The following is a 14,256-nucleotide window of genomic DNA, read 5'->3' on the forward strand; positions in this document are numbered from 1 at the left end:
AGGGTGATCCCCTGCCCTCCATTAATGCTGACTTCGTGAAGGAACATCTTGAGAAGCTGGATACCTTCAAGTCAGCCGGCCCTGACAATCTTCACTCCAGGGTACTCAAGGAGCTGGCGAGCATCATAGCCCAGCCTCTAGCATGGATCTTTGAAAACTCTTGGCGCTCTGGTGTAGTGCCCGAAGACTGGAAGAAGGCCAACGTGGTGCCTATCTTCAAGAAAGGGAGGAAAGTGGATCCGGCTAACTATAGGCCCATCAGCCTGACTTCTATCCTGGGGAAGATCTTAGAAAAGTTTATTAAAGAGGCCATCCTTAATGGACTGGCCGACGCCAACATCTTAAGGGATAGCCAGCACGGGTTTGTTGCGGATAGGTCTTGCTTGACCAATCTAATTTCCTTCTACGACCAGGTGACCTATCACCTGGACAAGGGAGATGAGATTGATGTCATATATCTTGACTTCAAAAAAGCCTTTGATCTGGTGTCCCATGATCGTCTCTTGGAGAAACTGGCCAGTTGTCGCCTTGGGTCCTCCACGATCCACTGGCTGGAAAATTGGCTCCGGGGTCGGACCCAGAGGGTAGTAATTGATGGAAGTTACTCATCGTGGTGTCCTGTAACCAGTGGGGTCCCCCAGGGCTCTGTCCTTGGACCCATACTGTTCAACATCTTCATTAATGATGTGGACACTGGAGTCAGAAGCGGACTGGCCAAGTTCGCAGATGACACCAAACTTTGGGGCAAAGCATCCACACCAGAAGACAGGCGGGTGATCCAGGCTGACCTGGACAGGCTCAGCAAGTGGGCGGACGAGAATCGGATGGTGTTCAACGCCGATAAATGCAAGGTTCTCCACCTTGGGGGAAAAAAACCTGCAGCATCCTTATAGACTCGGCAGTGCTTTGTTGGCTAGCACTATGGAAGAAAGAGACTTGGGGGTCATCATTGACCACAAGATGAACATGAGCCTGCAATGCGATGCTGCGGCTAGTAAAGTGACCAAAACGCTGGCTTGCATCCATAGATGCTTCTCAAGCAAATCCCGGAACGTCGTTCTCCCCCTGTACTCGGCCTTAGTGAGGCCGCAGCTGGAGTACTGCGTCCAGTTTTGGGCTCCACAATTCAAAAAGGATGTGGAGAAGCTTGAGAGAGTCCAGAGAAGAGCCACACGCATGATCAGAGGTCAGGGAAGCAGACCCTACGATGACAGGCTGAGAGCCCTGGGGCTCTTTAGCCTGGAAAAGCGCAGGCTCAGGGGTGATCTGATGGCCACCTACAAGTTTATCAGGGGTGTCCACCAGTATCTGGGGGAACGTTTGTTCACCAGAGCGCCCCAAGGGATGACAAGGTCGAACGGTCACAAACTACTACAAGATCGTTTCAGGGTGGACATAAGGAAGAATTTCTTTACTGTCCGAGCCCCCAAGGTCTGGAAGAGCCTGCCACCGGAGGTCGTTCAAGCACCTTCATTGAACACCTTCAAGATGAAACTGGATGCTTATCTTGCTGGGATCCTATGACCCCAGCTGACGTCCTGCCCTTTGGGCGGGGGGCTGGACTCGATGATCTTCCGAGGTCCCTTCCAGCCCTAATGTCTATGAAATCTATGAAAAAATTTCAAATAAAGGTGTTGGACCCCTTGGGAAGTTTTGAATGGAGTTGCGGACCACTTTACATTGCAAGTGGATATTCACATACTTTGATCATAGTCATCTTTTGCCGGGCCCCTTAGACATAGTCTGTGGACTCCCAGGGGTCCATGGACCACAAGGTTGAAAACCACTGGTCCAGTTCCATCCAGATGCGGCCTCACCAATGCTGAATTAGAGGGGAATAATCACTTCCCTCAGTCTGCAGGCCATTAGCTGTTAGCTTTCTTGGCAACAAGGGTGCACTGTTGGCTCATATTCAGCTTATTGTCCACTGTAACTCCCAGTTCCTTTTCTGCAGAGCTGCTGCCCAGCCAGTCGGTCCCCAGCCTGTACCGATGCATGGGATTGTTCTGTCCAAAGTGCAGGACTTTGCACTTGTCCTTGTTTGAACCTCATGAGATTTATCTGGGCCCAATCCTCTAATTTCTCTAGGTCTCTGAACCCTAGCCCTACCCTCCAGCAGATCTACTACTCCTCCCAGCTTCGTGTCATCTGCAAACTTGCTGAGGGTGCAATCTATCCCATCTTCCAGGCCATTGATGAACAAAACTGTCCCAAAGACTGACCTCTGGGGCACTCCATTTGATACTGGCTGGCAACTAGACTTCGAGCCATTACCACCTTCTGAGCCCAATGATCCAGCCAGTTTTCTGTCCACCTTACAGTCCATTCATCCAACCCATACTTCCTTAGCTTGCCTGCGAGAATGCTGTGGGAGACTGTATCAAAAGCCTTGCTAAATCTAAATATTTATCACAACTGCTGGTTTCCCTGCATCCACAGAACCAGTCGTCTTATCATAGAAGGCAATCAGGTTGGTCAGGCATGACTTGCCCTTGGTGAATCCATGCTGACTGTTCCTAATCATCTTCTCTCTGTGCTTAGAAACGGATTCCTTGAGAGCCTGCTCTATGATTTTTTTCAGGGATTGAGGTGAGACTGGTTTGTAGTTTCCAGGATCCTCCTCCTTCCCTCTCTTAGAGGGCCACTATGTTTGCCCTTTTTCCAATCATCCAGGACCTCTCCCAATCACCATGAGTTTTCAAAGATAATGGCCAGAGGCTCTGCAATCACATTGGCCAACTCCCTCAGCACCCTCATGTGCATCCTGTCCAGCCCCATGAACTTGTGCACATGCAGTTTCTCTAAATAGTCCCTAACCTGTTCTTTCACCACTGTTGGCTGCTCACCTCCTCCCCAAACTGTGCTGCCCGGTGCAGTAGTCTTGGAGCTGACCATGCCTGTGAAGGCTGAGATGAGAAAAGCATTGAGCACTTCTGCCTTTTCCACATCATCTGTCATTAGGTTCTCTCCCCCATTCAGTACTTATATCTAGAAATGACCTGTGGGAATTAACTTAGATTTGTTTAAACATTATGTTCCTGGTGCTGGTCACATGTAGACATTGGAATGAAAATCTACTGTGGAATTGAGGGGACTGGCAGAGGAAAGCAAAATCAGATTCTTAACCATGGCAAGACTGTCCACCTTTTCAGGAATATGGTCCTTGACACTGCTCAGTGACTGGTCCTTCAGAGGGAGGATGTGCAATTGCAGAATATACCTACTTACATCTTTTTAGAAGAGGAATAATCTTACCTCAGCTTGTCATCCATTTATGCACTGAACCAGGAAAAAAATTGTAACTCATCTCTATAGAGCTGTCTGGATTGCTAGATAAAGTATGCTTATTTGAGCAATAAGTTATAATAATATTGCAAATGCAAGACTACATCCACATCCTGAAATAATGTTGTCAATGACAGTTAACTGTCTGTGTGTAAAATCTCCATGTGATACAGTGACAGAGACCTAATAGAAATATGTACCCTCATCGAAAGACAATTCTTGATAGAAGAAGGTTCTTTAATTTAGACCCACAACTAATAATAAGATCCAGCAAATATAAGTTGAAGTTAACCGTCCTTGGAGAAAAATGTAAATGCCTAACGGGATACTAAATCATTGAACACTAGTATACGAAACCATTGAAACAAGGGTTTCTCCATCACTTGACTCTAGAGTGAATGCTTTTCAAACAGGATGTTTTCGCCCAACCAGAACTCATAGTCTTGATACATGGAATTCGTGGTTCTACAATCTGTATTTTTCAAACCAGGCTGTAATATTCCAATAATCTCCTTTTACTTGAAAATCTGAAATCTTTCTAACTTGTAGTGTGACTAGAGCTGTGGTTAATTAATTAGGTTTTGTAATTTATTAGATCATTTACTTATATTTCCTTCACTGTTTTAGACATTGAGATTGACAGGCTAATTATAAGTGATTTTTTTTTTTTGTGTTAAAAGATATTATTCCATCTTGGTGTTACCTGTGTTAGTGAGCATTCCTCCTGCTCTTGTGCATCAGGGGTTGCGTGGGAGCAGCCAGCAGGCCTCTGCTTACAGCATTTTTTGCTTGCACTGGAAAACATTTGCTTTCTGAAATATTTCTATTTTCTGTCTGATATTTTTCTGCAAGTAGAAAAAATTGACAGCCCAAAGACTGATGGCCTTTATCTACAGGATATGCACAGCATAGGTGGCAGTGAGCAAGCTTCTTCATGCTAGCAAAGTGTTGTTAGCTCTGATCTACAAGGATATCCTCTAGGGACTAGAATCTGCCCTGGTCTCTATGTTGAATCAAACTTAAGCTTTGCTTGTGAGACTGCCTACATGGCAGTCAACACCAACACAGTTCCCCTGGGAACTGGAAGCACTAATTATCTTAACTTCTTCTACCAGGAAATTCTTGTCGATTGTTTGTAGGCTTCTTTTCTCTCTCAGTGAAACATCTTAATTTTTCTATTTTTTGTTTTTGTTTTTTTAAACTAATTTCCCGCAGAATTCTTCCACTAATGCTTCAGAAGAAAAAGGCAAAAAGACCAAAAAGAGAACGCGGAGACGTAAAACAAGAAGTGAAGGAAAGAAACAGTCTGAAGACGAGTGTTTCCGTTGTGGTGATGGAGGACAACTTGTTTTGTGTGACAGGAAATCTTGTACTAAAACTTATCATCTCTCCTGTCTTGGTTTGGTGAAACGTCCTTTTGGTGAGTGGAGTGTATGAAGTGGTGGGGACGGAAGCTGTTTGTGATAAAAACCTGTGCTGAAAATGTGTAAACCAATAGATTACAATAATATTTGCTTATCACATTGCATCTTTAAAAGAATTCTTCCTTAAAATTGAGGAAGGTTCTTATTCTTCAGGGCGTAATTTATAAATATGGCAAGAGTTTCTTTTGAATAGGGAGACCTATTATTCTTATCCCTTTCTATTCAAGCCAGGCACTTAAGTCCACATCACTAAATTAGGGTAGGGGTATTCATGTCAAGCAGAAGGCCTCTGGCACCCAGAGCCCCTTCACCAAGGCATGAACAATATATGAAATGCAGTTCCGTTCATGGAAGAGTCATGAGACTCATGATTCCTTTTTAATTCCCCGACTTGTTTTAACTTGGCTCAAAAAGGAAAGAGACTCTAAGTACAGTAGTCTGCTGCCTAGACTCATTGTTGAAATTTCATGCTCCCCTCAGTAATGAAGTGCCCCCTTCTCCAAATGTATGCTGCTGTAATTGGAGGAGTATAATCAAGCTGAGCAGGTTCTTGGAAGATGGCTTGCCATACTCCTTGTCATTAGGACCTGTCAGCAACAATGACTTGTTAAATCCATATACTTCTAGCTGTTCTCAGAACCTTAAAACCCATCTGGCTTTTAGTCCCTGAGTTCATTGGCTGAAACCAGGAATTGGATGTTGATTCCTCCGGCTGATTGGTGTTGAAAGAAAATGCTGAGATACGCATTCCTGTAAGATGATCTTTGTCCCGGGCTTTCCTTGAGTTATTGGTAAAAGCACTTTGTATTGGACACTACCAAAGATGTTCACCTTTCTCCGTCATTTCGGTTCACAGAAAGGGCATGGAATGATGCCAGCGGACTGGGACTAGCTGTGGCCGAAAACCCCACGATGCTGTGGGCAAGGCTCAATGGCACCTTAAACGAAAATAGCCAACGGGTCTGAAAAGATGACAAAACTAAATACTAAATTTGTAACCTCTAAGATAAATTTCCACTGCCAGTTCAGAGTTTTCTTGGAAGGGAGCAGTGGGCACTTGCATTTTTTGTGGTTGCCTATGGTGATTTATGAATAATTGAGCGGCTGAAGTTGCAACATCTTAAGATATCCTCAGGTGGCCTTCTGAGGTTATTTATAGGGTATATATGCAATTACAAGGACTTTTTATTTAGACAGGTTCAAGGCTGCATGGATCCTACAATGAGAATCCACACAGATAAGGTTAAGAGAGCATTCACTCTTCTCTTGGTACTACAGAAGAAGCTCTGCTTATAGTTCATTTTCTGTAGTTTGTTGCCGTTCAGAGGTCAGAAGCTGTTAGAGAAAGGAAAAGACAGGCAAACATAAAAATGTGACCAATACAAGTAAATTTGGTACTGTGCAATAACATCTGGAATGGGGAGAGATTGGAACTCATTAGAAAATATTTCAGGGAACTGAATTATTTATACTGACTTGATTTGTGTTGTATTTAAGTGGTAAAGGGTCAAGCAGTCCATATAAAGTAGTCTGCTCAGCTTATCTAGAGGAATGGCATCACATTTAGCTTTCAGTGGGTCTTTAGCCAGAAAAATTGCTATTCCCGCTTACACTTTTTATAATTATTTCTGTGCTTTTTAAAGCAGACATTAACTACAAAGCATTTCCTGGCCTTTTTGCAACATGAAGCTTTCTTCTCATAACTGAAAAGAAAAACATTATTTCCTCTGTTTTTTTGTTCGATTGCAGGAAAGTGGGAGTGTCCGTGGCACCACTGTGATGTGTGTGGCAAACCTTCCATGTCTTTTTGCCATTTCTGCCCAAATTCTTTCTGCAAGGAACACCAAGATGGGACAGTACTAAATTCTACATTAAAGGGACAGTTATGCTGCTCTGAACATGTTCTTGGGGTAGCTTCTGTTGCAACTCAGAAGACTCGAAGACACCCCAGAAAAATGACCAAGTTGAAGCGCAAGAGAAGACAAAGGACCAGATGGATGAGAGCTGAATGCAAATAGTAATGGACTGCAGTATCTACTGCCAACACTATCTTGTAGATAAGTTGTGAATAGGGCCAGGGAAGGACATGGTTTTACATATATTCTGTAAAGGTTACATTTTGGGAAGGGATGCGGAAGCATTTTTTGTTTTTTGTTTTTTTTTTTTTAATCCACTGAGCCAACCACAGCAGACTTCTGCTGCATCTGCACTGATAACGAACTGTGGCATACATAGTTCAGAATTTTTCAGGACAAACCAAACTTATTATTCAGCATTACAGTTACACTTGAATTGTTACGAATGTATAAGGTTCCCTCCAATATTTTTCAAGTTGGAGGTAGGTTAAATCAAAGCAGGTAGGCACATTATAAATGTAGGTTTTGAGATGGTATTTGCCATCCAGCAGATGTTTAAAATAGTATATCCTTGAAAGAAATTATTAGGTGTCAAGTTTTTTGGTCTGTAGTCCCAATTTATATCTGATTGCCTTGAGTGAATTGTTGAGCAAGTATTTGAGTGCCATTTACAACCCAGGTGCTTATCTGATTATAATCAACACACTTTTTAATTTGTTCTTGCTCTTATAAAATGGTTGTCTAGTTGTTCTTAAAGATATTTTTAATATCCTTCATCAAGAAGTACAGTGAATGGTGAGAAAAAGCTCACCTGTCCTAGAGAGGGAAAACCTTATAAAAGATTTTTTTTCTATACTGTTTTTTCCTGTATTTCATTTCAGGTAAATAGAAATACACTTGATCTTACAGAGTTGACAAGTCTGGACTCAAAGGGATATTGTTTTACAATCTCGGCCCAATATTTAGGATTTTTATGTTCTTAATAAAAAAAAAATCTTACAACACCTAATATTAAGAGAATAGTTCATTATTTTTCTTAAAACCAATAAAAAATTTCACAGGCAATCATTTCTTTGCACTCAATCCAAACCTTGCAGCTTTGTGATAGTGCGAGAAATAGTGACTTGATAGCGAACTGCAGAATGACAAGTCAGTAGAAATTATTTTAAAAATAAACTGGAATTTTAAAGAAACACAATTATTAAAATAATAAATGTGACCTACTTGTCCCTTTCTAAATAACATTTATAAACCGACTGCTTGACTTCAGGAACAGACTTTGTAATTCCATTCTCGTTGAAGAGCTCAGAAATTGTTTCAGTAACACTTTTATTTTCTTGACCCCTGTTAGGTTCCAGACTTGCAGTGTGGTGCATATACAAGACTTAGGTTTAATGGAAATCACTGTAGAACTAGGAAAAAATGGTGAAGGAAAATATCTTAAATAATTTTGCTTCCCATTTCCTACCTTATATGTGTAATTGGTGTGCAGTGAGGCAGTGTTATAAACCAGTTCTGACTTGTGCAGTCATTACCTACCCCATGGAAACACAATGTGGGCCTTCATGACCATTTAATAATTTGTATATGTTCTAGCTTAGTGTGCCTTTAATAGTGCAGAAACTCTGTGTAGGTTTTTTTTTTTTTTTTTAAATGAAGCATAGCTATATTATAAAGTGTATATTTTTTCAAAGTATTTTTCAGGGTTTAATTGCAGTTCTAGTTATTTGAATAATTGAAATCTTCATCTGTTCCCAGTACACGAGAATGTTTACTTTTTTATTAGATTTTAATTGCAGAAGTTCTAAATTGTACCATTATTCTGTGCTAAGAACTGATTTTTTTTTAAATTTCTTTTGTAATAGAGCAACTGCTTTGTTTTGTGGATCAAAATTTTATAAATACTGTTCGAAGGTGTGTTCTTCCCTTTTTCAAATAATCCTGGGCTGAAAGTAGACAGTTCACTATAGGAGAGTGTTACATTCGTTAGCACTGTGACATTTCTACTTTTGCCAGATTAATATACAAAGCCTTGCACATGTGGAAAAATTGTGAAGGTTTCTGAAGGATGTTTGAGGGGACTGTTCTTATGTCCTAACCTTCTTACTTGCATTGCCAAGGCTAAAGCATAGCCAGGTACCTGAAATCAAAACCAAAAAGATATTTTGTATATTTTTTCAGCGTTGGGGAAGGGAACCTAGATATTCTTTTGAAGGGAGAGGGAGGGGGGGAAGCAAAAGCAAAAATGTTTTTCCTGGTCACTTTAGAGCAAAATGAAGGAATTTGGTATTATCAAGACAAATAGCTCAATATTTGTTTGGATAACATTCCCTGTGAGGATGGCTTTATAAAAATAATTTTAAAATAAGTTATTATGAAATCTTACCTTGACATTTTAGTATTTTTAAAATGTCTGTATTACATTTTTACCTTGTTCATAGCTTTGTACCTCTTCATCTTGCTGTAAGAGTTCCAGTGCCTTGGAATAGTTACAGACTGGTTTCTAATGGGCAGATATCCACGTCAAAGAAATTACCATATAACTGGTGGTAATTGGCACCATGGCTGAGATCAGCAACTGCATGATCATGAAATATGAAACCTCCCACTTCACTTCTAGGTCAGGACTACAGCATTTCAGCATGGCTGCATGCACTACAGTCACCCATGCTGTATTTGTTTGTGGGAAAATAAAGACTTCAGTCTCCAGGGCTATCATTCCCGTACTTTTCTCATGCACATTAAATTCACACATATACCTTTGGAGAGTGGTTTTCTGCTGGTTATATGTGACTATATTTTTCTGCTTCCTTCCCACCTAACCAAGAATTCTAAAATGTTTGGGCCAACAGTGACATACATCCTTGAGAAGAATAAATTATAGGTGTGTGCTTAAAGTTAGCAAAATTAGTTGAAAATCCAGCTTCTGTTGGTCATCTCTCTTTTTTTTTTTAAATTGATAGCTTAAAAGTAAAGACCAAATTTTGTCTCAGTTCAAAGCCCCTACAGCCTGTTAGTTTAGCAGGATTGCTTGAAATGTAATTTGATATAATTTAGTACCTGATTCAGGAGAATTTGGATTTCTTTTTTCACTGAGACTTCTACACTTTGTCTTAGAATGAGAAGAATCTGCTTTAATTGAAAAAGAGCCATGTCCACATTTTCCTTTTCCACAGGTCAAATACAGTGGAAATATTCCTGCTAAAAACCAAAGTGTCTCCTGTAAAAATGACACAATAGCTTTTAGTAGCCATCATATGTGAAGATTGGCCATTTGCTTGTAAAACTTTATAAATACCAATTGCAACCTAAATAGGTCATATTAAATTAAATCAAAATGTTTACTTATTGTCGTATCCATCAAATTATGGCTATTTTTCTCTTTTTGGTTACTTCTCTTGTACAAAGTTGGTATAAACTAGGTAAATCCCAAATATGCTGTTGCTTCCTGATCAGATGAGTGAGCATGGAAGTGATAGTTTCAGGTAAAAAAAAAAATATCAGAAGTTTTTTCCTACACTTCGGAAAGAATAATTAAATTAGATTGCAGCTTTGTTTTGTAGTTTGCAGTCATAGCCAGTTTTTAGGGGAGTATTTGAAATACTTTAAATACTGAAGTTATTTGGAGAAGTATTAATGGGAATGCTCTGCGTTGCTGAGTCATATTATTCCTTGTCTGACCCTTTGAAAATTGTGGTGTCTTATTAAAGTTCGTTCCTAGTTATCTTATTTTGAAATTGCCAGTTTTTGTTTGGAAAATGAAATAAATAGTGGGTTTTATTCTTACAGTAATTATTTAAAAGTGAAACAGTAAATGTTGTGCAAATACATCACTTTGTAGCTATATTGATGAGACTTAAAAATACAAGGATTTTTATCATGAAAATTTGAGGTACGGGGTTTTCTAAGTGGTTGGCTGGAATTTCGACTTTTTTAAGCTTCATTTGTAAGTGATATGTTTATGCTTTCAGACTCTGCTTTCATGTTTTTTTCTTTAGCAAGTGGTGGCAATGCAGCCTAACATTCTCCACTGTAAGATCCTGTTTTCAGTTGCTTATCACTTGCCACATTTTTAACTGTTTGGGCTGCAGTTTTCCATATCAGGCCAGAGGGTGTTGTTAAAGTTTCAGCAAAAATACTTAGGTGGTTCCAAGAACAAGATTGCCCATGTTAAAATATATATTCTTAGTTGTTCTGTTAAGGAGGCCTGGTGTCCCCAAGGTCCAGAGAAGGAGCTTGACATTTGACTTGGATGTTGTTTCACAGATGGATTCTCAGAAAAATCTCTGAAAATTGTGTCTGCTGAACTTGCTCCAACCCAGAGCCACGGGGTCTGAACAGAAGAATTTGTCTTCAGTAACTGCTGCAGGGGGTAAGAGGGGAAAGACATTAGGCACAAGGGCTAAGTACAGAGGTCCAAAACACCAGAGGCAAAATTGATTCAATCTTGCAGTTTTTTCTAAGTTGCCTAGATTGAGCCAGTAACAAACTGAACTGCCCAAGACAGGGCAAAGCCTGCATTGGCCCAGGCTAGAAGCCTGGGAGTGCTCGTGCACCACCCCTCATGGCCAGGCTGCCTAAGGCTGCTGAACCAGCAGCCAAGGCCTGATTTGCGGGGGGAAAGCACCCACCAGGAGTCCTGTCCCCACCTCCCAGTCAGGCTGGGCTCATGCCAGCCCCAACCCTTCCTCAGCTGTCGGCCTCTGAGCCCACTCCCCAGCCCAGCTCTGAGCTGTGGGCAGAGCCCACCGGTGGGTGCTTTCCCCTCCGTGCCAGGCAGATGTTGACTGGGGGGCAGGCTAACCTCCTCTCTCCCTTTCTCCCACCCCTCTCGGAGGTGATAGCTAGGGAAGGGGTGGGGCTGGGGGATCCCAGCATGGCTCAGAGCTGCAGGGGGGCAGGTGAGAAGCTCCTGGGTGGGGGCTTCCCCGCAGACCCCACCTGGAGGAGCGAGTGCCAGGCAGGAGTGGGGAGATGTATATTCCCCACCTCTAGGAGGTGGAAACTGTGGAAAGGGTGGAGCTGAGCCAATCCCTGCCCGACTCACTAGGCTGCAAGGGGAGCGGGGAAGCAAAAAGCCACTACCACCGCAGGGGCTTTTCCTCTCCTTGCTGTACTGCCTTGGGGACAGGGGAGCCCAGACAGTAAGCAGGCTGGGAAGCTGAGGCTTGAATGCCTCAGCTCTGTGGCAGCTGCAGATTGGGCTGGCCTTGCTTTGTTGGAGCTGACAGCACAGCCCAGGACTCCAAAGCATCCTGGGATGCTGGGGAACTGAGAGTGAACTTGATTCCGGAAGATTTGAGCCAGAAGTTCCATAAACCAGTTTAACCTAAATCAGTTAAGTCTGATACTACATCCATCCAGGTTTATCTTAAACCAGGCCATTTTGAAAGCAGTTAATGTGCACTGAACTTCTGTTCTGTTACAGGTTTAAACCAGTTTCCAATCCCTTACATTGTTTCATGTGTAACTTTTGTCCCTCACCAAAAAGTGAGAACAAGGAGACATTCCATATCGTCTTAACGCCTCTCCTGAACATGGGCATCACTGCAGGTGGAGTTCCCTGATTCCAGTGCAGAGGACCCATGCTCCCTCCAGATCAGTGGTTCTCAACCTTTTTTGTACCAGGACCCATTTGTAATTAGAGATGCGCCAATATATCAGTCGTATATCGGATTAGCACCGAAAACAGGAAAATAAAATTATTGGCAGTCAGCTTTTTTTGCCTGATAATGTCACCGATAAATGCTGCGCATCCAGCTGGTAAGTCTGTGGGGGGCAGGGGCATGGGGGTGGGATGGGGTGTGAGGAGGCACATATCAAGACCTCCATGGTGAGGGAGGAAGTGGGGCAGAGGCAGGCGCTGCCCAGACAGGTTGGTGAATGTAACTCAAGGGCAGGGTGCAGGGCAAAGCTAAGGGCAGCATATGCAGGGGTGTAGGGGGGTGAGGAGAAGGAGCAGCTCCACGCCGCTGCGTGCATCCCCAGGAATGCCGCCAGGGTACCGTCATGCACAAAGCTGGGGGGAATGGCATGCTCATGTGTCCCCCAGATTTGTGCAGGGGGTGTGGGTGGGCTGCTTGCTGTGGGCTTGGGGCCAGGGGCTGCACCATCCTTTTCCTGGTGGGGGTTGGCTGCACTTGGGGCGGGTGAGGGCAGGGCAGGCTCAGCTGCACCGAGTGGGCAGCATCACTGGGGGGGGTTGGCTATGGGAAATTTTGGGGTGGCCATAGTCTCCCAAGCCTCCCCCTAGTGCTGCTGCTGCCCACCCCATACAGCTAAAGCCCGCCCCGCCTCGAGTGTAGCCCCAGCCCAGCCCCGCTGCCAGGAGTCTGATATAACCCTTGGCCCCAATCCTGCAACAGGCAGCATGCCCTTGCCCTGCATACAAACCCAGGGGGACGCATGCCCCCCATGCCTCACCCAGTGTGTTCATGCAGCAGCGGGGAGCCACCCTCCCTCCCCCCTCCATGCCTCCTGGATGAGCTGCCCATGGCTCTGCCCCATGCCCTGACCTAGGGTTGCGTTTACTGCCCTGGCTGAGCAGCACCTACTCCACTTCTTCCCTCACCATGGGGGCCTTGATCTGCCCCCCCGCAACACCGCTTTCCTCTGCTACGCCCCTTCCTCCCCCACAGAGTTACCAGCAGGAGGCTTTTCTCCAAACTGCCGGGCTGCATTCCTGTAAATCTGTTATTGGATTGGTATTGGCCAATATGGCTATTGGGATTGGCCAAGAAAATCATTGGTGCACTCTAATTTGTAAACATCCAGGGCCAGTCCCGACCCAGTGCCCCTTACACCCAACCTGCTGCCCCCACCTGCAGCCCCCCACTGTGTGGGGCAGGGGGGGCCCAAGCAGCCCCTTGTAGGCTGGAACTCTGCCAACCTGCAAGGGAAAAACCAGTTTTCCATGTTTTTCTCCTTTAAAGGAGAATCAGTTTTTAAAGTTTGTTTGTGACCCTTTCATATATTCTTGCGTCCCACTTTTGGGTGTGACCCACAGGCTGAGAAACACTGCTCTAGACCAGTGATTCTCAACTAGGGTGATTCAAGATCCTTTGAAGGGTGCTGCAGGAAGTGTGAGGAGGTAAGTAATGTGTTAGGCCATTCCTCTAGGACGGGGTTGTCGGGATACTTGGAAAGGCACTAGGGGGTGTGGGCAGGCAGGGACAGAGGGCTGCTACCTACCACCCTGTGCCACTGCCTCCCAGAAGCAGGGGCGGGGCAAGGATAGCAGCGCCCCTCTGCGAGCCACACCGGTGCTGCCTGGCCAACTGGATGTGGGGGAGGAGAGCAGAAAGTCCACGTGTGGCGGTGGTGGCTACCACCCACCACCCCACGCTGCTGCCACTCTGCATCCCACTGCTGGGGGTACACTTACTAAAAAAGGTTGAAAATCCCTGCCCTAGGAGGTAAGCACTGTAATAAATAAATGAGTTTTAAAATAGCATGCCACCAAACACTTCTCTAGGTACAGGAGACTAAAATAGAATGAGATGAAAAACATGAAAGAGGAAGAGATGTAAGTAGGGGCCAGATCAAAGTAGGAGTGAACTGAGATTGAGTGAGGAGCAAGATAGGGGAAGACTGATACCAGGTGAGGAACCTTCAAGGAGGCCCAGGGTTCAGTAAAGGGAAGACCAGCTGTACAAGGGGCCTGAATGCATTTGCTAAGCTGGAAGCACAGG

The 14,256-nt window shown here is 43.9% G+C and overlaps 1 protein-coding gene across 4 annotated transcripts in view; it reads left to right on the forward strand.

Moving 5' to 3' along the window:
• The window catches only part of NSD2 (nuclear receptor binding SET domain protein 2), a 112,857-nt gene extending 102,500 nt beyond the window's left edge, over positions 1–10,357 (forward strand). For all 4 annotated transcript variants that reach the window (XM_059721487.1, XM_059721488.1, XM_059721489.1 and 1 more), the window contains exons 22-23: positions 4,501–4,705; positions 6,459–10,357. In XM_059721487.1, coding sequence (XP_059577470.1) covers positions 4,501–4,705; positions 6,459–6,727 — 474 coding nt within the window. In that variant the 3' untranslated portion in view covers positions 6,728–10,357. The remainder of the gene's footprint in view (positions 1–4,500; positions 4,706–6,458) is intronic.
• The last annotated feature ends 3,899 nt before the right edge of the window (positions 10,358–14,256 follow it).

This window comes from Alligator mississippiensis, chromosome 2 (genome assembly GCF_030867095.1).
Source record: "Alligator mississippiensis isolate rAllMis1 chromosome 2, rAllMis1, whole genome shotgun sequence".
In the NCBI taxonomy this organism is placed as follows: Eukaryota; Metazoa; Chordata; order Crocodylia; family Alligatoridae; genus Alligator; species Alligator mississippiensis.